The sequence below is a fragment of the Trematomus bernacchii genome, unplaced genomic scaffold (assembly GCF_902827165.1).
Source record: "Trematomus bernacchii unplaced genomic scaffold, fTreBer1.1, whole genome shotgun sequence".
Lineage (NCBI taxonomy): Eukaryota > Metazoa > Chordata > Actinopteri > Perciformes > Nototheniidae > Trematomus > Trematomus bernacchii.
In genome coordinates, this window is record NW_022987608.1 from 7,921,775 (window position 1) to 7,941,961 (window position 20,187).

The 20,187-nt window shown below is 39.5% G+C and overlaps 1 protein-coding gene across 2 annotated transcripts; it reads right to left on the reverse strand.

The window, feature by feature from the left end:
- Positions 1-280: 280 nt before the first annotated feature.
- On the reverse strand, positions 281-10,954 carry mkrn1 (makorin, ring finger protein, 1). 2 transcript variants are annotated; one of them, XM_034131281.1, is made up of 8 exons: positions 10,761-10,954; positions 9,972-10,103; positions 6,677-6,858; positions 5,279-5,502; positions 4,417-4,631; positions 3,687-3,797; positions 3,057-3,201; positions 281-1,879 (listed from the first exon to the last, which is right to left on the reverse strand). In XM_034131281.1, the coding sequence occupies exons 1-8, from the start codon at positions 10,832-10,834 to the stop codon at positions 1,667-1,669; spliced, it is 1,296 nt and encodes a 431-aa protein (XP_033987172.1). In that variant the 5' UTR covers positions 10,835-10,954; the 3' UTR covers positions 281-1,666. The 2 variants fall into 2 exon arrangements, with proteins under 2 accessions (XP_033987172.1, XP_033987173.1); XM_034131282.1 differs by lacking the exon at positions 9,972-10,103 and having other exon boundaries at positions 10,761-10,876.
- Between the last annotated feature and the right edge of the window lie 9,233 nt (positions 10,955-20,187).

Here is a 20,187-nt window from a genome sequence, read left to right on the forward strand (position 1 = left end):
ATAACAGAAACAAAAGAAAAGTATGTCTCACAAATGTGTAGATTTCAAGCCTTTCTTTGTTCTAAAATAAGTGTCTTAAGAGATTTTGTCCGACAAGATAAATCATTTAAGATAGAGCGCTTTGGACTTTGGTAAAATGGGATGTACATTGTTTCACTATTTTCTGACCTTTAAAGAAACAATTTGAGAAAATAATCAGCAGAATTATTGATAACTGAAATAACCTGGAGTTGCACCACTAAGACAACAGACAATATATAAATTAGAGTCCACACAGTACTCAGATTGATAATAAACTTTAATTTCAAGTTAAGATGGATGGCTGTGGAACATAGAAAACACACATTTCAGTATAAACATATGCATTCCAATGGATTTGAACAGGTTGAGTCTGTGGACGAGTGTCTCCGCAGTGAAGCATTACTCAGTGAAGCCAACAGAGAGCAGTGAATTACACTTTACACTTATCTGCACTGGAAGAGTGTTGACTCTTTAGCCTGGCTCTAAGGAAGGCATTACCATACTTGCAATGCTTCCTGGATGTTGATATACAGGATGGTGGAAGGGAAAAGATTTTAAATAAAGTTCTCTTTTTTTTTTTAACTGATATATGGAGCCAATTTAGACTAGTTCAATCTTTGTAGTTGGAAAAACAAAGTGCGCTTGTGTGTAAAGGGGGAGAAAAGAAGGTTGGGGGTCAGTTAGCAGGTTAACCCCTAGCCCTGATCCAGGACCTGTCAGAAAATGTATCTTTGATCGCTCTGAGCAGCTGTCATTGGCCAATGGGATTCAAGTGTTGTTCAGTAGTGTAGCCCTTGTAGAGCAGAAGTAGTAAACAGCACACTAGGGGTTCAAATTAGTGTCTTTTAGAATTTTTCTGTTCAAATCCAATACAAGAAAACAACTTTTATGAGCTGGTCAGTCTCTGAAATGTCCAAGGTAGATCAGGATCAGGGCAAGCGGTCAGCCTGCTGTAAACGGCCAAAAACTTTACAAGAGTTTCCTTCGCTGGACTTTGACAGACAGTTCAATATTGATCTCAATGTCTCATGAAAGACTATTTAACCCTGAAACACGGGGACACATTAAATACTGTTCAGTACAACATGAACATGAATTATGGTGAACATCAGCACAATATATCGGCTATCAGAAGCTTATATAAAGAAAAATAAGTTCCGGCCTTTGGAAAACCGTATTTAAAATCTTACAACATGCCCATCAGGATTACAGTAAATGGTGCAGAGTAAGTTCGAGTGCATCCTCAGAGTCCCAGGAGTACATATTTACACCTGGGTAAACGAACAAGTCAAACCCACACCCACAAAGAAACTTGACAATGTTTATTAGCAATATTTGAAGAAAGTTATAATATCTGTTAAATCTTATATTGAGTTCTTTTTGTTCTTTTTTCCTTTTAACATGAACCGCACAAGGTAGACCCACGAGGATAGAAAAAGTTTAGCACGAGCGCACCGATTTTTTTTCTTCTTTTTTAGATATTTTATAAGTTCATTTATTAATGGCCTGCTTAAAGGCACTGCCACAATACAAGGGGTTGGTGGGGGGGAAAAGCTACTGTCTATCACTCGCACAAGACAGTCCATTCTAGGGTCTAGTATACATAGAGGGGGGGGGGGATTGGGGGGGTTGGTAGGCAGGGCTGCTATAGGTAAATCTCATAGAAATCGTCCAGCTCCTCGTGAAACAAGTCCCATTCGTCCTCTGAGTCGGTCACCTCGTCGTCGGTCCCCGCGGCGAGCAGCATGAGGAGCATCTCGCTCAGCTCAAACGTCACCATCTCCTCGTCCTCATTGTCGAACGAGTCGGTGCTTTCCCGCTCGTCAAAGATGTCCCACAGCGGGGTTCGCCTCGAGTTCTGGGAGGAGAAGGGAGAGGAGTATTCTCAGAGTCTGGGCATAAAATACACTGCTGCTGGCAAGATGATTTTTACCTTCAAAAACACTCACTTTAACATCAATGTAAGGAGACACCTTTGAGCTTAAAAAAAGGGTCAATACGATTTCCAGCATTTTAAATTATGTGTAAGTGGTTCTCTTTTGACTTTTGTGTAAACTCTGAATGGTTAAAAAAACACTGTACGAAAACATTTGGGAATATTTAAATAAAAAGACTACATGAAGAGAGAAAACATTTGCTGCTTTTCTTCAGAACTAAAATATTTATAAATAAGTGACTTTTTCAGGTCTTATCTTATTAATACTTATTCACCACTCTATATTTTAATTTACATGTAATATATTGTAGTAAAATGTGCATATTTCTACTTGAATTTCTTTTAAATATTTGTATTCCATTTTTCTTTAGTATAAGTACAACTGATGCAGCAGGCTTTTCATCTGTCATTTTGACAGATTAGAACAAACTCGGAACAGCACCAAAGTTTCCCCGCAGCGAGGCTCCGGTGTTATGCCGTGTTATGCATGCCCGCCAAAAAGGAAATGATACCGTTTCCAATCCGTCATCATTGAAATGTCTGTGAGTTTTGGCTTTACGATGTGCGCGCTCCCGCGAGGTACAGTGGGCATGCATAACACGGCGCTAACAGTTCACGAGCGTGCACCCCACCCCCGTTGACAGTTATTGTATTGTATAAAGTACAATATTTTAATGTGTCACGAATTTAATTTGATTTCCATTTTGACAAAAAAAAATCTCCTAATCTTATCTAAATATCTTAAAAGGTTGTTGATTTGTCTGATTTGAGGAACTTCCATCATGCATCATACAAGCTGTCCCCGTTTTTAATCAAAACGTTTGTACAGCATGTGGTGACTATTGCCACCGAGTATAACCACAGATTGATACTGTGATTTTTATTTAAACGCGTGGATTTTCACTTCATGATCAGGTGTTCCCAATACAGAACCTTTAAAGCAAAGCTGTTTTAACTTCAGGGTTTATGGTCGCTCTGCATATCATTCCCACATCCAGCAGAGAGCGCTAGAGCGGAGGAGGTGTTGCTTTCTTCCACAGTTTGATGTCTTTTCGGTTTATTGCTGTTAAAATGGCATTGACTGTTTGTAGTGAGTTACCCTGTTCCTGCTGTTGGATCCCGTCTGTCTTCGCTGAGGTTGCGCTTCCTCCAGCCGTCCGTCGGGAAAGGCGTGCCTGTAGAAGCAATTGGAGCCGAAAGGACACGTTCCACGGCCCTCGTCAAAGTACCGACACGGTTTACTCCTGGAGAAGAGAGGAGCAGAGAGCACAAACAGCAGGTTAGATAGCATCAGAGATGGACGTTTTCTCTGTGGAGTTTCTTTAAATAAAACACCAAATGTTCTGCGGTGAAATCTGAATCTGCCCACTTCCTGTTTAGCTTCCCACCATTACCACCCACTCCCGCAGATTCAGCATCGCATTCCTCTGACGCTTCTCTTCACATCCACCTGCAATGGCTCTCTATTAAAATATGTCTTCTCCATCCTGCAGGGAAAATAATACGCTTTCAATCGCCTGTACTAAAAAACAAACACTGCTTCAGTATGAATTAAAAGAGACCGCTCACTGTTTCTCTGATTGGTTGTTTCCCACAGTAGACACAAAGGAGTTTGTAAAAAAAAAAGCGTCAGTGTTTTAGGTGTGTGTGTGTGTGTGTGTGTGTGTGTGTGTGTGTGTGTGTGTGTGTGTGTGTGTGTGTGTGTGTGTTGTGGAGATGATCTGCGTACCCCATGCCGTCCTTGTATTTCTGGATGAGTTTCTGTTTGTCTTCTTTCTCCTCCACCCAGTACTCGCTTGGGATGACAAAGTTGGATGTGATTCGACACTCTGGGCAAGACCTGTGGGGAAAAAAGGGTAGAAAAGACACTGGTCACCTGTGGTATCCTGACCAGAGCATGTCAACATGGTAATCAAGTTCTATTTGCGTGCTAAGAGCTGCCTATATTCCTTCATCAGGTAAAAAACATTCACATAAACAACGTAAGAGTCGAGTTTGAGCTTTCGAAATAATGTTGCATTTTGTTCATGTTTAGAAAAAACTTCTTACGTTTATTTACATTTTATGGTTATATTTTGGTTTTATTCTTTATTGGACTCAGTTCTTTAACATTTTTAATTTCTTATGTTAAAATATTTTTTATTTCTTTAAATCTTTTATTTCAGTCACTCTTAAATGGAACAACTGTCCAGAAATTTCCCCTGGGATAAATCATGTATTTTATTCTGATATTAGAATCAAATTCAACCTGTAAATACTATGTGCGTCACATACAACTTTTTTGACATGTTTTAATGTTCTACAAACGCCAACTCAAGAGGAAATACTTTGTTGATGAACAGATATTCAACAATATCCTCAATCACCTAGAGATAAGGATTTAAACTAATGTATCATGTAGTTTGAGATGGATCCTACATTACTTCCAAACCCCACGTTGCCGTGCGTACGCGACTCACTTGATGATTTTGCTCTCAAACTGCTTGGCACTCCTCCACTTGCGAATGCACTTTAGACAGTAGCAGTGGCAGCAATTGGAGAGGATGCCGAAGCGCCGCTCGCTGGGGTTGGCCTTCTCGAACACCACCTCCATGCACACGCCGCACATCATGTCTTTGCTGCGTTGGATGGCAAACGAAATCTCCATGTCTTTCTCATGGGCCTCGATGCATGCCTGTGAAAAAGGAACAGTTAAACCAACACATCATGACCTTTCCTACATTTAACATCCATCTCCCGCTGATAAAGTGTTCATATTGTCTCGAATGTTAAAATCCTGTTCAGACAAGAGTAACAAATACTCCACATCATTCAATTTAAATACTGCACAGAAGCAGCCATGGTCCTGGTCAGGAAAGAAGTTGAATTGACTCAAGTTTTGTTTTCCGATGCAACGCAATTTTGTAAGTTGTAAAGGTATTATAAACTCCTTTTGTCTTTGATTTCTGTGTTTTGTCCCCCTCTGCTTGCTAGTCTTGCCGATCTGCTCTCCTTTAAGGTGGGACCGTGGCAGGTGACTCGGAAAAATACACAACTAAAATCTGGTGCTGAGAAATGTCATATTCAATCTTTTATATCTCACTTCTCTTAAGCAAAAAGCAGTGTACAAAACATTTCGGAAACTGCTTAAAATGTTTAGCCGACGTTTGCTTTCATTGTTTAAAATGACCCATTTTTAACCAGTGAGAGCGACAGATTACTGTCACTTGATACCAATTTGCTTTATAATTCACTAATAATGGTTCCAGTTCAGAGAGTAAAGAGTATTCCAGGAAGTATTCCAACTGGCTCCACAGATATGGTTATTTCTGTAACCCTTACCTTGGTGTGGTCGGAGCGCTGGCCGTTGTCGGTGGGATGGAGAACCTGGAGGCCGCACATGTCGCACACGTCGCCGTGGAGATACGCACAGTTGATGCCATAGCGACACTCTCCGACAGCCGCGTACGGACAGAGCTGCTTCCTCAGCGCTTTGTTGTCCTGCGACGCCTCCCGGTCCAACTCCTCGATGAGAGGGCCGGAGGTCTCTCCCTTCACTGGCTCAGCTGTTGGGGAAATATTATGACAGTTATTTAGTGACACAGAGGAAAAATAACTTCAATGCATCAATGCCTTCTCCAGCAGATGAGGAAAATCTGATCCGAGGACCTTAACTTCTCAGACAGGCTTCAGAATGTTAAGTTTCAACTTGCACTTAACATATTCATAGTTTGAGCTACTCTTGTATTAGTGTCATTTACACCTTGGTTGAAAAACAAACAAACAAACTATAACTTTGAAGTTAATTTTGAAGTCCTTTTCCCGTGATCTTGCCTATTTAAGAGTGTATTTAAAAGCTTAATAAACCCAGCCAAATAGACCCATGCAGCAAAGGTACTGTATATCAAAAATATGATGGGCAAAAAGGATTAATAGAAGACTCAATGAGGAGAATAACCAGGCTTTGATTCAGTTCAGACGTTTTTGTCTGTACTTTTTGTTAAAGATTGTCCGGTATTTAATTTCCCAGCGTCCTGTACTTTCTGTATCTCAAACATGTTGCCAGTTGTCAGAATCTCCACTAGGCGACACAAGGTAGACAGAAGCCTGTGGGTTCATAACTGTTGATACAGCGTTAGCTTGAATTGATAGAGGGAAGAGATGGTTCTCTGTCTCAACATGTCTAATACCGCTGACAAACAACAGTGTGTCATCTCCAGAAATAATAACACTTGCATGCCCTGCACTGGTTAACAAAGTGGAGAGGAAGTTGAGTACTACTACTTTGCATCCAGAGCTAATGCGCTAACACTAATGGCAAACCTGATGACATTAACTCACAAAAGACGATATAAAACATATGCGTGCGAGGCAGGAAGCATTTCAAACCTCACCAAGGATTTGACTTCAAGATGTCTCAAAGGAGTACAGAACACATCAGGTTAGCGAGTGAGCTATCTGGCTGCTGGTTAGCGAGCTGGCAGGATGTAATAACGGAAGACCTAGCGCATCGTTAGCATATTGATGTCAGGCTGACCCTGTATGTTTAAGTCGATTTCAATTGAGCTGACCATCCTGGAAAACCTGAGCTAACTTGAGATCTACAGCCAATGGGACAGCATCAAATATGACCTTATCACTTAACATCCAATCATAGAAGTTTATAAAAGTGTGAACTTAAGGTTGTGTTCAAGTGTTAGTATCAACGTCCAACTGTATTTACTAAAGCTGGTCCCTCACCCCGTCCACAGTATGGTTGTCCTGGAACGAACTCTGCAGCGTTGACCCAGTCTTGTGCCTCTGAACCAGGCGTTGGCCCACTGGGTTCTGGGTCTGATGAGCCGGCAGGCGAGGCAGGCGGCAGCGGCAGCGTCTGTGTGGTTGGCAACTCCTCATTCTTTTCCGGTTTACAGTGTTCAAACCTGAGGAGGCAAACATGAGCACACTTGTTACGGTACAAACCATCTAATGTCCCACAGCACTAACGCTGGGAAGTTGAGTCCAAAGTGATGGAAAAAGCTGTAATACAAACTTACAAAAAAGGTGAATGAAGAAAGCTTCTACTTTTGAATAAGAGCTATTCCAAAGGCTATATTTGTTTTTTTCCAGTTGATAAACCGTTATTTACTTGGTCCCTCACACATGCATGAATGGGATGAAAATGACTTTGGACTTAATTGTGGTTACCATATTGTTATGATACTTTACCCAAATAAAAAAAGTCAAAATAGCCCTCTTCTTTCCCATTGTCTATATACATTTTATAGGGGTGTCACAATTCTTCATATCCACAATTCCATATTATTTCAACATCGCCGAGTAGTCTTGATTTGATACATTTAAAAATATGTTACAGGTAACAAAGCTACATGGTATTAAGTGTGAAATAAATAAATGGATTTGGATGAATTATTATAAATGACGAAAACATACAATTATTTGACTTTCCTCACATTTAGCACACTCCATTGACAATAAGAGTAGTTTAAACATTTCCTCATTGATCCTGGTAAAACTAAATGTATTCAAACTCGTCAGGAACAAAAGGAAAACTGTCTTTGTTTGTTTTTCCACAGTTACAACAATCACTATCTCTGGTTTAAAAGAGAATCTGAATAAGTGACGGATAAAAAGAAAAGAGTATGGATCAGTCACGGACAGTAACCACTGTTTACTAACGTTCTGTGCTGTTGAAAGGGACTGTACTGTTGTACATTGTCAGCAAGAGACATAGCACTAAATATGGGCATTGTCCTTGTACGTGTGGTGACCATAAACTAGAGGAGAGAGAAAAAACAGAAAACAAACAAAGCACGTGCACTGGAAATGAGTCCATTGCCTATTTTTAGCAGGTTCTCACTCATTTAAAAAACCTCAATATATGCACTAGATTTGGTTAAAAAAAAAAGGGTATATTTGAGGATAAAAATAACTGTTCCATTTCCTTTCCATCACACATTTGTGTATCTCCTATGGACACAGGATAATTAAAAAAGGGGCTTAAATGCAGCTGATCTCCTCGTAACATAGATATAGCTATATATATATATATATATATATATATATATATATATATAGATATAGCTGGATGTAGAAACCAGACTCACAATGACAATGAATGGTACATCCCTGATGCTAACAGACCCTCATCTGTCCACATGGACCTGTCTGTCAGTGTAGAAACAAAGCAACTCAACTCCATAGCTACCATAAAGCATGACTAATAGCCAGCGCTCACACAGCCGTACAAAAGGAGCAACTGGCCTATCTCTCTCCTTCAGCCTCCACCAGCGCTCCATCAGAACACACTGTTAACCAGTCTGTTCCCAGAGAGCCACAGGAGCGCCGGGCGAGCGAGGAGGAGGGGGGGGGGGGAAAGTATGCATAAATAAATGAGAGATGAGGGTGCTGCAGCAGAATGAACCTGAGGAACCCGGCAACAGGGTAGGGGAGGTGGAAGAGGGGGGGATCAGGGAAACAGAGTGTTATGCAATTGCCATGCAGGCTGCAGTGCACTCTGGCTGCAGGAGAGAGAGAGAGAGGGAGGGAGGGAGGAAGACGCAGACAGAGTGAGAGAGCGAGACAGAGCCCATCACAATAGACGCAGCCTGAGGAATTCAACCATAATAAACCCCCACAGAGAGCCTTTCTCAGGACTCGCACAGATATAATGAGGACACCTTCCTCACTGCAGCCCCTTCACAAGGATGGAGGAATGCGACTTATCAACACAACAACAACAGCTCAGTGATTTATACACCTAACCAAAGGCAGTAAGCAGACCATTCATGAAAAATAATCAAGTATGCAAGTAACTAATGCGCCCCTGCTGCTGTTGGGCTGGTCATCGGGTTCCTCTGTAACTATGGGGACCCTCCTGAAACCAGACATGGAGCAGACACTGTCTGTACACGCTCGCTGATCATGTCTGGGTACATTCAAGCTTGGCAACAGGCATGGAGCCTAATCTGCTTCTCAAAGGACCATACCATTTCATGTGCGAGCCCATTTACTATGAATAAATACTCACCATTTCAAAGCATGGCACATTTTTTTTAAAGAAGCAACTGGTTCACAGTCCAGTACCATAATCAGCTGGCATCAATGGGAAGATAGGATGTGTTTGGAAACACATTATTATTATATATTGTTGCTTATTGAAATTGAACATACTGTCTTTTTTTTCAACTCGGAGATCCTTGATGAAAGCCGATATTTTGCCAATTTAAAAATATATTTTTTGAATGTGGAAATGAATGCCAACCTTGTGATGTTTTGAAATATATACATAAATATTTCATTTTCAAAAAATTACACCTAAATTGAAAATGATCTGCACTAAGTATTGTCGAGCTGTGACAATAAAGCCTTTGAATCTTGAAAGGAACCACCTGCTCAACAGAGGTGATAAACGTTCACACACAAACTCACACACACTAATTTAGCAATGCCATCCTGATAAAACACTATTGTGCCCATGATGACAATATTAGCAGATGAGATGATATGAGGGTAGTTGATGGTTGCAGCCCAAACAGGAGCAAAAACAAAAACAATCATCATATTCACAACGGTCTGATTTAAGTTATAGGCAGGATTATGGAAAAAAAACTACTAAAAACCCAGAATGAGGCTTGTGCTGACATGTTGAACACCAGCTCTACAAAGAATCAATGCAGAACCTAGAAAGCTGAGCAATGCTGAGATGCCGTTCTAGTTCCTTGGACTTACATGGAGCTGCCACAGACAAACAACATGTTGACATGTCAAAACAGTCTCAGGTGTCCAACCCACTGGAGGAGCAGGCAGCCACACTGAAAACCCAGCCAGGATAGGTGCTGCGCTGTCATTTGGCTGAAAGCAAGGCCAGTTTTAGAAAGAAGGTTATACTGCATCTCATCTGACAACTGTCAGGAAGCACTTTTATAGGCCGAGGCAGCTGCCAGTTCTGTACAAACATGAACCTGCCTATTCATTACATCAGCATTAGACTGAAGTGTTGCATTTACAACTTAGATTTCAGTTGTGTCCTTACCTGCAACGGTCCCCAAACACACAGTTTCCCTTCTGAAAGAACTTGCAAATCATGGCTTCTGGTTTGCTTTTGGTCAGGTCGTGGGAATATCGACAGTTCTCTCCTTCTTTGCAAAGACCATGCATGAAATACCTGAAAATACAAATTAGACAGTTGTCTAGTTCATAAAAGATGTCCAGGCCTACTGGAATTTGAACGGAAAACACTAGTTCATGTTCACATCAGTACGTCAAAATGAAAGTTGTTAGCTAAATTGAGAGAGCTGAACATGACAACCGCGCGTCAATGTCGTCTTTCACTTTCACAAATAAAGCCCATCTTAGGCATGGGGACAACAAACAATTGGGTTCACAACGTTAGTATATTTGGATTTGGCGACTAGTAACTGCTTTGGCTATTATAATGGTACATTTAAAGTGACCCAACTAGATAAACTCGATGGTTAATCGTGTGTTAGTCACAGTTAAACGTTAACAAATGACTGCGAACAGCTGGCCAAAACGCTGAGGGATTTATCACTGTTGTGTAACAGTCGTGGTCTAATATTATAATGTGGCATTAATGCTAGCCGAGTTGAGCATTGAAAGGGTAGCTAGTATGCTGGCTGCTAAGCTAGAAGCCCAGCAGGCTGTGACCATAACACTGCGAACATAACAACACTAGTAGCTACAGCTAGTTAGCCAACAGCTGAGCCTCAGACGACGCTGTTGTCAGTCGCGCGCGAGACACCTCAAACGACAGACGACATTATCATCTTCAATATCTAAATAGTCCCTTGTCCTGTCTTACCTGCAGGTTACGTGTTTGGTCCAACCTCCTATACCTGGTGAAGCCGCCGTAGACGCTGCTGCTGCCTCCGCCATAGCTGTTTATGTTGAGGAGCTACAGCCGGATGTTCCGGACAGCTCCGCTCCAGCTCGGTCGCTTTCGCATATGTACGATTCAAGCCGGAGATTACCGAACCCCCAGAACCAATTACGAACCGTACCATAGCAGAGGTACTGTCCACTACGGGGCACCAATGTCACTCTTAAAATGGTTGTTAGGTTGATATAATCACAAACGTTTTTTTATCAGCAGTGGTGTAAAGTAACAGAGTAGATTTACTCAAGTACTGTACTTAAGTACAATTTTGAGGTACCTTACTTGAGTATTTCAATTGCTACTTTGTACTTGTTCTACTCCACTATAATTCAGAGGTAAATCGTGTACTTTTACTCCACTTAGTTTATTTTGTACTTTTAGTTACTTTGCAGATTTGGATTAATGATGTGAAATATAATCAACACATAAATCAGACTTTAGTTACACCTGGAGTAACATTCACAAGCTACCATGGAGTTTACAAAGTAATTCAAACTAGCTGCACCTTCACCAGCTTTAATGCATCAATAATTATAATCAAAACATATAATATATATTTTTCTTAGATGGGGCATTCTGCTTAATGAGCACTTTTAGTTTTGGTACTTGAAGTATATTTTGATGCTAATAAATGTGTACTTTTTCTTGAGCGACATTTGGATTGCAGGACTTTTAGTTGTAGCAGAGTATTCCTACACTCTGGTACTTCTACTCTTACTTTACTTCTCCCACCTCTGCTGATTTATAGAGGTTGGAGAAGTACTCTCTATCTTTTACTGAAGTCAAAGTAAAAGTACCAGAGTGTAGGAATACTCTGTAAAAAGTAAAAGTCCTGCATTGCAAGTCAAAGTAAACAAGTATAGGCATGAAAATATACTTAAAGTACCAACAATACTTATTATGCAAATTGGCCCATTTAAGAATAATATATCATATGTTTTGATTATAATTATAGCAATAATTTCTTTACATGTACTTAGTTACTTTCCGCCACTGATTAAAAAACTGTTTGATTTAGCTGGGTGTATTGACAAAGACATTAAATAGTTTTTTCCTACACATTTCTAGTCACCATTTCCAGTGGGAATTTGCCCAGAGGGATTTTGAAGCCACATGCCCACAGTGTGATGATATGTTGCTGGGATCCCAGAAGTCAATATACTAAACATCCATCAGCCTATAAAGCACAGGACTAATAAGTTAAAGCCGAGCAAACAGAGCAGGTAGCAGGTGTTCTGCCTTTGTCTCGGCCTCCTAAATAATTTCAATGGCGTTGTTTGGAAGTGTAAGACCATTCATTTTATCACAGCTGTGTGTTTTGGTGCACGACACCACAACACTGGGACTGATATTGTTCAGAGTCTCAGCACCTGAGCGGACATCCTGTGCTCTGTCTTGGTCTCTATGGGAACAAAATATCAGTAATGTCAATGGACAATGGTAAACATTTTGTGTCTCTTTGATCATGAGTCCTCAGTGGAGAATATGTGTGATCACACTGAAGTTACATCATCGTTTTCAATCAATCTGTTTGAGTGCTGCCTCTGTGAAAATACGAGTAGGCTCAGGAGTGGTTTATTTACAGAGAATGAACAGAGGATAGACAATTTTTCCAAGGTTACCATGTGAGAGACAACAAAACACCACAGGCAAATATACATACCTTTTATTCACTGGTTAATTGAGTTTTTGGGTAATTTTCTTCCATCACGTCTTCTTTCACACTGGTGGAAAGCATCCGAAATGCACATTTAGGTGTTTATTTTACATTTAAACTTTGGTCATTTTCACTAAAACAAAGACAAATCATTAAGAATGGTCTTGGGTATGTTTCATAGTGATATATAATACTGCAGTTCAAAGAAAGCCCCCTATTCACCTTTAAGGTCTCCTGTTAAAGGGACAAAAGATGACCATTTGAACAAGAAATTGCAGTTTTTTTGCATTTTGTTTTGCCAATCTAGCACTAAAACAAGTTATAAATTAAATAAAAAGCCAAAAATCGCAGAGGCAAGTTCATTATTTGTATACAGTGCATTTCATTACTCTAAATGTGCATTAACAAACACCCACCAACCCAGAGACAATAAGGAACCCACATCCAGCTGATACATGACGACACCTTGTTATTAGAGAGCATTGAAGCCTGGTTAAGATGAATGCATGACTCAGTAACAGCTCAGGACATTTAATAAGTGTTCTTATAAACATCCTTGACACTTAAAGGTGGGGTAGATAAGTTTGAGAAACCGGCTCGAGATACACTTTTTGTTATATTCCATGGAATGCTCTTAACATCCCGATAGCAATGAATATCTTAAGTGCTTTGACAAAAAATCCATAAAAAAAATGTATCTGTGGAAGCCGTAGTACTGTAAAAAGCACGACCAATCATTTTAGCCGCCCCGGCTAAAATAACTGGATGGCCTACCTGCCTGTCAGCCTTCCATCTGTGCACAAACTTATCTCGTGCCCTCATTGGTCATGTGCGCATTCGTGTGTGTTGGAGGAGGGGCTCTGTAAGGAAGTGGCAGATTTCTTCCGGCTGTGTATTTTCAAATTCTAGCGCACTTGAGCTGGTTTCTCCAAAATTACCTACCCACCTTTAATATGTTAAATGATTAGCTATTTACTGCTTATGAATGCTAGTTTATTTCCTCTTGTCAAGCAGGAGCATGTATTTAAAAGCAGAATTGGCCCATGGTTAGTCCATGACCTTTTGAACTACCCTATTAAAAAAGAAGAACCAAATCAGACCGTACTTTCTTAGCTATAAACACTAATTAAAACACTTCCTCGTATTCTTACCGGACATTTTATTATGTACACATAAGAGGTTTTATTTTGCTATCTGTGGCGAGTTTCCTCTTTCCGTATACCAACCATGGCTATGTTTAGAATTTAGTTGAGGTTATAAAGACATGCATACTAGGGGATTATGGTTTGGTGCAAAGTTGTTAGACGACATAAAATGCATCAGTGAACTCCCAATGGTAAATGTCTAAAGCTTTTACATGCCATAAAAAAGGCAGTAGAAAACCAGGGGTATAAGAATAAGAATACTAAATGCCATCTTGCCAAAAATGTGCTGCCTTTAATTTAGCTGTGTTGAAGTGAAGTCATATAGTTTGTTGATAGCATTTTGTTAGCTATTTAGGTCTGGCGATCGCATTTACGCTTCAACTTGTATTGGACGTTAATATGTTGAAACTATCCTTCTGTCTAAAAGATCCTATTTTCTGCAATGTTCTAAAATCCAATGGGAAAAATAACTTTTAAAAAAGTTGCTATATGCTCCACTTTTTATTTTATTTTAATTTACCTTTATTTAACCAGGATAGGTTTCATTGAGATTACAAATCTCTTTTTCACAAAATCACAACACAGTCATACATCAAGTTAGCCAAAGCATTTACAGACACAGCGGCCTGCTTCAAGGTCAGTTAGAGTAGCTTTTAGTCTGTTTAATGAAACCAGCTCTCTGAGTTTCAGCTCAATTTGCAGCTGGTTCCAAGCCAAAGGAGCAGCGTTTTTGTTAACCACTGTCCGATTGTGGCTGTCTGCTGTTTGCTGCTGATCAGGTATGTTGGTTTCTCTTTGTTAACAGCTTCTTGCTGCGCTGAAAATGACACTGAGTATAAAAAAACAACAAGTTGTGGGCTGCACAGCTAAACAATGAGCTGAAACTCACCATAAAGCTCTCAAGGAGAGTGGCAGATTCAGGAGATAACCAGAGACACCTTTCACATTTTCATTTGATGCATTGTTTATACAAATTTATAGCAGCTCTAAGGTCCAGCAGGCAAAAAGGCTTACTGACATTTTAAGGCTTTGCAAAACTTTACAAACTATCCGCAATACATCATTTTAAAGTGTCCAAAGTGTTGTAGTTCCTTTTTGTTTGTATCATAAACTGTTTGGTTTATCCAACCACAGCAGAAAATGTTTTAACTGGGGAAGCGTTGTTTAAAGTATGATGTCTTGCATTCAAGGACTTTTCAGAGTCAGTTAGGAAGTTCCAGCAGGCCTAGATGGGAGGCATTTAAAGAGACAATCTTTTTCCACTGAAATGTGGTATGGAAAAGGTATAAAGTATCATCTAAAATATAAAAATGTGGGCAATAAATGCAGAATTCAGATATGCCTAAAATCCCAATACAATGCATGTATTAGTTTTGAAGGTGTCAAATATGACAACTCATTACATAACATGAATCAAAGCCCTATTATCCATCATTAAAATCTGATTTGCCAAACAGTTTTGCTGCTCTAAAGTCGCACTCGGACAAATCAAAATGCTGCAGGCCGCTCACTTATTTGGTCACATGACTTCAACATCAGCAGCTCCTCAAACTACAAAGGCCTCAGTTTGGATCAACCTAATTCTTGAAGATGGAAATAAATCTAAATATCAATATACCTGGTTGTCATAGTCTTGGATGGATCATTATATTCTGTAACAACGGACATGTGTCCCTTGGAAATATGGTATCATCAGGACACAGCAGGGTGTGGCAGAGGCGGAGTTTTGAATGGTAAAATATAAATATGGCCTCAATGCTGCTGAATTTAGCTTGGAAATAGTTTGGTGTTACTTGTAGATTGTCCAATGGATTTCCATTTCCCAAAAATGAAATACTTTTTTATTATCCACATCGCTTGCCTGCATATTCCATCTGCAGAGTCAGGTGTGAGTCTGAGAACAGGAATGCAAAGAGATTCTGGGTGGGGCAGCCCGCCTCATCTTGTTCCTCTGACTGATGAGACTAAGAGACAAATGTCCACCAAGAATGAGTTTCCTTTGGATACTGGAGCCACACAGGAGACAGATACGAGCGCCTCGCATGGAGGTTTTGGAGGATTCTCCAGGAGAAAGAATGGCAAGAGGGGACGTATGAGGCCTTTTGGACAGTTTAACTCAAAAACGGTGAGTAATGAAAACTGTTTCATGATGACTTTTTTAAAAGCTCAGTTTATATTCACTTAGTCTCAATTAGAAAAACAAAAGCAGGGGGCCGGTAACATTAAAGGGTCGGTTTAACCTCTTCAATGGTGAGCTTATGATCCATTATATGTCAATGGCGAACGTTTGGAGGGACTTCAAAGCCAAAGCCTTCACTAAATATATGCTAACAGGTATTAAACTCCAAGTTTGACCATGCCAACATCCTCTTAGTGCACAACGCAAAAATCTGCTCCACAAATGTACTATTACAGTCTGTGTCAAATCTGATCTCAATAAATCAATGTATGCCTCATTCATAATTATTTTCAGTGTCTCTTGAGTTTTTTGTCAAAAAATATTTACGTTATGCGTATATGAGACTCGACTCCAATACAATGGAGATGAATGGATTTTTCTTTTGTTTTTAACATCTAACATGCAGAGAAAAGTTGGGTAAATACATCGAAAAATGCAGTTAGGTATAATAAATAATAAAGACATCTTTGACATTGAGTAAAATATTATAACCCAAATCTTGTGTTTTTATTTGTACCATAACATCAAATGGCGATAATATCCCTAGAATTCCACTTGACATATTAGTATCTTTCCAAGTACTTTATTATAAAATAGTTTGAAATTAAACAAAGCTTGACATCAGGGCATGAACTTGCACTGACCTGTCCTACTTACTTGTATTAATCAGTAACATTTATCATTTCCATGATCTTCCATATTAAGCTACTGCTCTTCCTCTTTCCCTGACAGTATTATATGATGATTAAAATCATATCAATATTTGTTTTTTATTCAGCATGGCTGCAGTGGAATCCAGGCTCGGAGCTGCAGCTGTTTTTCAGAGTGCTCCGGGTGCTTAGGGCTGTACACCTGTAACCTGACCCTGGGGAGGTGCCAGCTGAAGGGCCTTTCACAGCAGACAGGTACTGTCTCTGAGGCCCCATGAACACTTTATCAAATTTACTGCAACATACATGAAAATGGTTTCCTCTAATTATTTACTATTGCCCACCAATGAACAGTGCTTGCTGTGGTGATCTATGCAGCCAAAGACAAAACAGTGGTTACACATTTTCCATAATCTCGTCTGATTTTAGTATCACATTTGTCAGTTTATTTTTAACTACATAACACAAGCCTTATTTTATGAAATATGTGAACTTATATCTTAAATGCCATCATTTTGTTAGTGCAAATGCAATAAAGTACAGCTTGGTGCACTATCATTTACCTTAAATTAAGTCACTTCAGGTGATCAAACCTTATTATTAATTACATTTGACACAATTAAAACACGTTTTGTAGTATTGTTGCAAATATAAATGCTGTTACGTTTTTTTGATATGGTGTAAAAATGATGAAAGACTGGGAAAATGACAGGATTCTGTAAAGTCTGAAACCAAAGCCACAAGTTGAAATGAAACAAAGTAGTCAAATCAAGTGTTTTTCTGAAAGTTTATTTTTCTTTTCAGAGAAATTCCTCCAAACCCTGAGAGATTCCTGATCACCACACTGCAACATGAACATTGCGAACCACCTCCCCCCCTGGCAGCATGTCCTTTACCCCCGCCCTTCAACGACGCCCACCAAAATCCCCGAAGCAGAGACGTGCACCATCTCCCCCGTCTTCATCACCGTGCCTACGTCAACCACCTCCCCCGTCTTCAAGGAAGCATCTGCGGTCTCCGAAGCCTGATAAGGATGTGTGTGTACAAAACGCAACAAACTCATAACTGATATGTGCTGGGTCCAGGCTCAAGGGCGTATGGCACTCTCAACTCTTTCCAGGACATGCCGGGGCCCTGCCTGCCAGTAGCTTTGCCGATATCTGTGTTGATAGGTAATAGATTAAGAGCGGTGAATCAGTTTAGAAACAGGAAGTGCTCAAACGTTTGTGTGAATTTATCAAATTTAGCAGTGATTCCATGTCAGCCACAGCTTGTCACAAAAAATCTTACTGATAGTGTATTTAACAAACTTAAACCAGCTTTATTAAATGTCAGGTCTTTGGCAGGAAAAACATTTTTAATCAATGATTTTATCACTGAGCACAATCTCGATTTTATGTTTTTAACAGAAACTTGGATTGAACAAAATAACAGTGCAGCTGTTCTTATCGAATCAACCCCTCCCAACTTTAGTTTTATGTGTCAGGAAATAATGCATAAGAAAGGAGGTGAAGTTGCTATTTTGTTCAATGATTCCATTCAATGCAGGAAGACATCTTATGGGGACTTTGCTTCTTTTGAATATGTGGTCTTTCAGCTGAAATGCTCCTCTCGTGCTCTGTTCCTAAATATCTATAGACCACCCAAATACTTTGACCGTCTAGTCATTGTTGGTGATTTTAATATCCATGTTGAAGACCCCCAGGACAGAGGGGCTAAAGAACTGTTTTGCGTTCTTGATAACTATGGACTGACTCAGCATGTGACGGAGCCCACGTTCAATAAGGGGCACACTCTGGACTTAATTATCTCAAAGGGTCTGAATATCTCTGAGGTGACTGATGTTGCACTCTCTGATCATTCCTGTGTTTTCTTTGAGAGCTCTATTTCTGTTCACAAAAATGTTCAAAAAGAGGTAACCACAAAGCGACATTTAACTGAAAATACTAGGGAAATGTTTACTCAGAATCTTTCTTCCACACTTGCCCCTGCTAACATCTCAGTAAATGAGCTAGTAGATCATTTTAATTCAAAAATTAAAAATGTTATAGATACCATTGCTCAAACTAAGGTAAAGGAAGTGATTAGCAAGAAAATATCTCCATGGAGAAAGGCCATGACCGTGAGAACAGAAAAAAGAGAGTGTCGAAAAGCTGAACGTAGGTGGCGAAAAACAAATCTCCAGGTTCATTTTGAAATCTATAAAGAGAGGCTTGGCCTTTATAATTTGGAATTGAAAAATGCACGACAGTCTTTCTTCTCTGACATCATTACCAAAAACAACGCACGTCCCTTGTTTGCTACCGTCTACAGACTAACTAACCCCCCAGTGTCAGTAGCCTCTGAATTTCTATCCACCAGGGCGGGGTGCAATGACTTTGCCTCCTTCTTCACTGACAAAATTCAGAAAATCAGACAAGCAGTCAGTGCCTCTGTATCAGGTGCAGCAAATGTGTTGTCCCTATGTCCACCTAATATCAATTCAAACACCATGACACAATTCCATCAGATTAATGATAAAAACCTAGAGGACATTATTCAACTTCTGAAATCCTCCTTCTGCTGCCTTGATATTATTCCAACAGGATTTTTCAAAGATGTTTTTCATTGCATGGCCTCAGATCTACTTCACATAGTAAACAAGTCTCTTTACTCAGGTGTTTTTCCACAGGCCCTGAAAACTGCAGTCATTAAACCGCTCTTAAAAAAGTAATGAACAACTACAGGCCCATATCAAACCTGCCATTTCTAGGTAAAATCATTGAAAATGTTGTTTTTCAACAGTTGAGTAATTAATTGCATTTAAATAACTGTTTCGATGTGTTCCAATCAGGCTTTCCACCAAACCACAGCACTGAGACTGCTCTTGTAAAGGTCTTCAATGACATCCACTTAAACACAGACAGTGGCAGAACTTCAGTGTTAGTATTATTAGATCTCAGTGCTGTGTTTGACACTGTTGACCACAACATATTACTAGACCGACTAGAAAACTGGGTGGGACTTTCGAAAACAGTTCTAAATTGGTTTGAATCCTACTTAACCCTGTAAGGCCCACTGTTGTAATTTTACAACATTACTTTAAGCTATCCTAAAAAAGTCAGCAAACGTTTTGTTTTTTTAAAGACTACATTTACATAGTCAATAGGTCCTTTTGTTCAGCCTCACAAGGCTATTGGGTAGTAAATGTGTTTATCGGTCCTGCCCTCTGGCCATGCACTCACAAAACTTCAGAATCTTCAAACGAGCAACATCTCTTTGTTTTATTGGACTGGATTTGTCAGATTCAAGTAAGTAAAATGCCTCAAATATTTGTTGTGATTATTATGTACATATTTAGTTTTTGTGGAATACATTCATCACATTTGATTTTGAGCAGCTTATGTCTTTGTTGTAATATTACAACACTGGGTCAGTGTGGTAGTCAAAATAGCATGTGTCCCTGTAATGGAGATTGCCCTTCTTATATGTTCACATATGGAAATAAAACACAAATAGAAATATAATGTCTTTGATAATTAACTATAACTAAGTTCTAAATGTGTCCTCTGTTAAGATTTTGAATTAAGACCAGAATTGAATAAATTAATACATTATTTCTGATAAAAGTATGTGAAATTATATCTCTAGCAATATGTTAAACTCTACTTGTATCTTATCAGTTAATTAGTTACAACAATTCATTTAACTATTCTCTGGTTCTGGCAGAAACAGTTCTTTC

Excerpts from the sequence above, each read along its gene's own strand:
- mkrn1 (XM_034131281.1), bottom strand. The coding sequence starts at position 10,834 with ATGGCGGAGGCAGCAGCAGCGTCTACGGCGGCTTCACCAGGTATAGGA. Across the intron at positions 6,859-9,971 it reads GTGTTTGGGGACCGTTGCAG|GTTTGAACACTGTAAACCGG; the intron begins GTAAGGACACAA and ends TTGCCTCCTCAG. Across the intron at positions 4,632-5,278 it reads AGCGCTCCGACCACACCAAG|GCATGCATCGAGGCCCATGA; the intron begins GTAAGGGTTACA and ends CCTTTTTCACAG.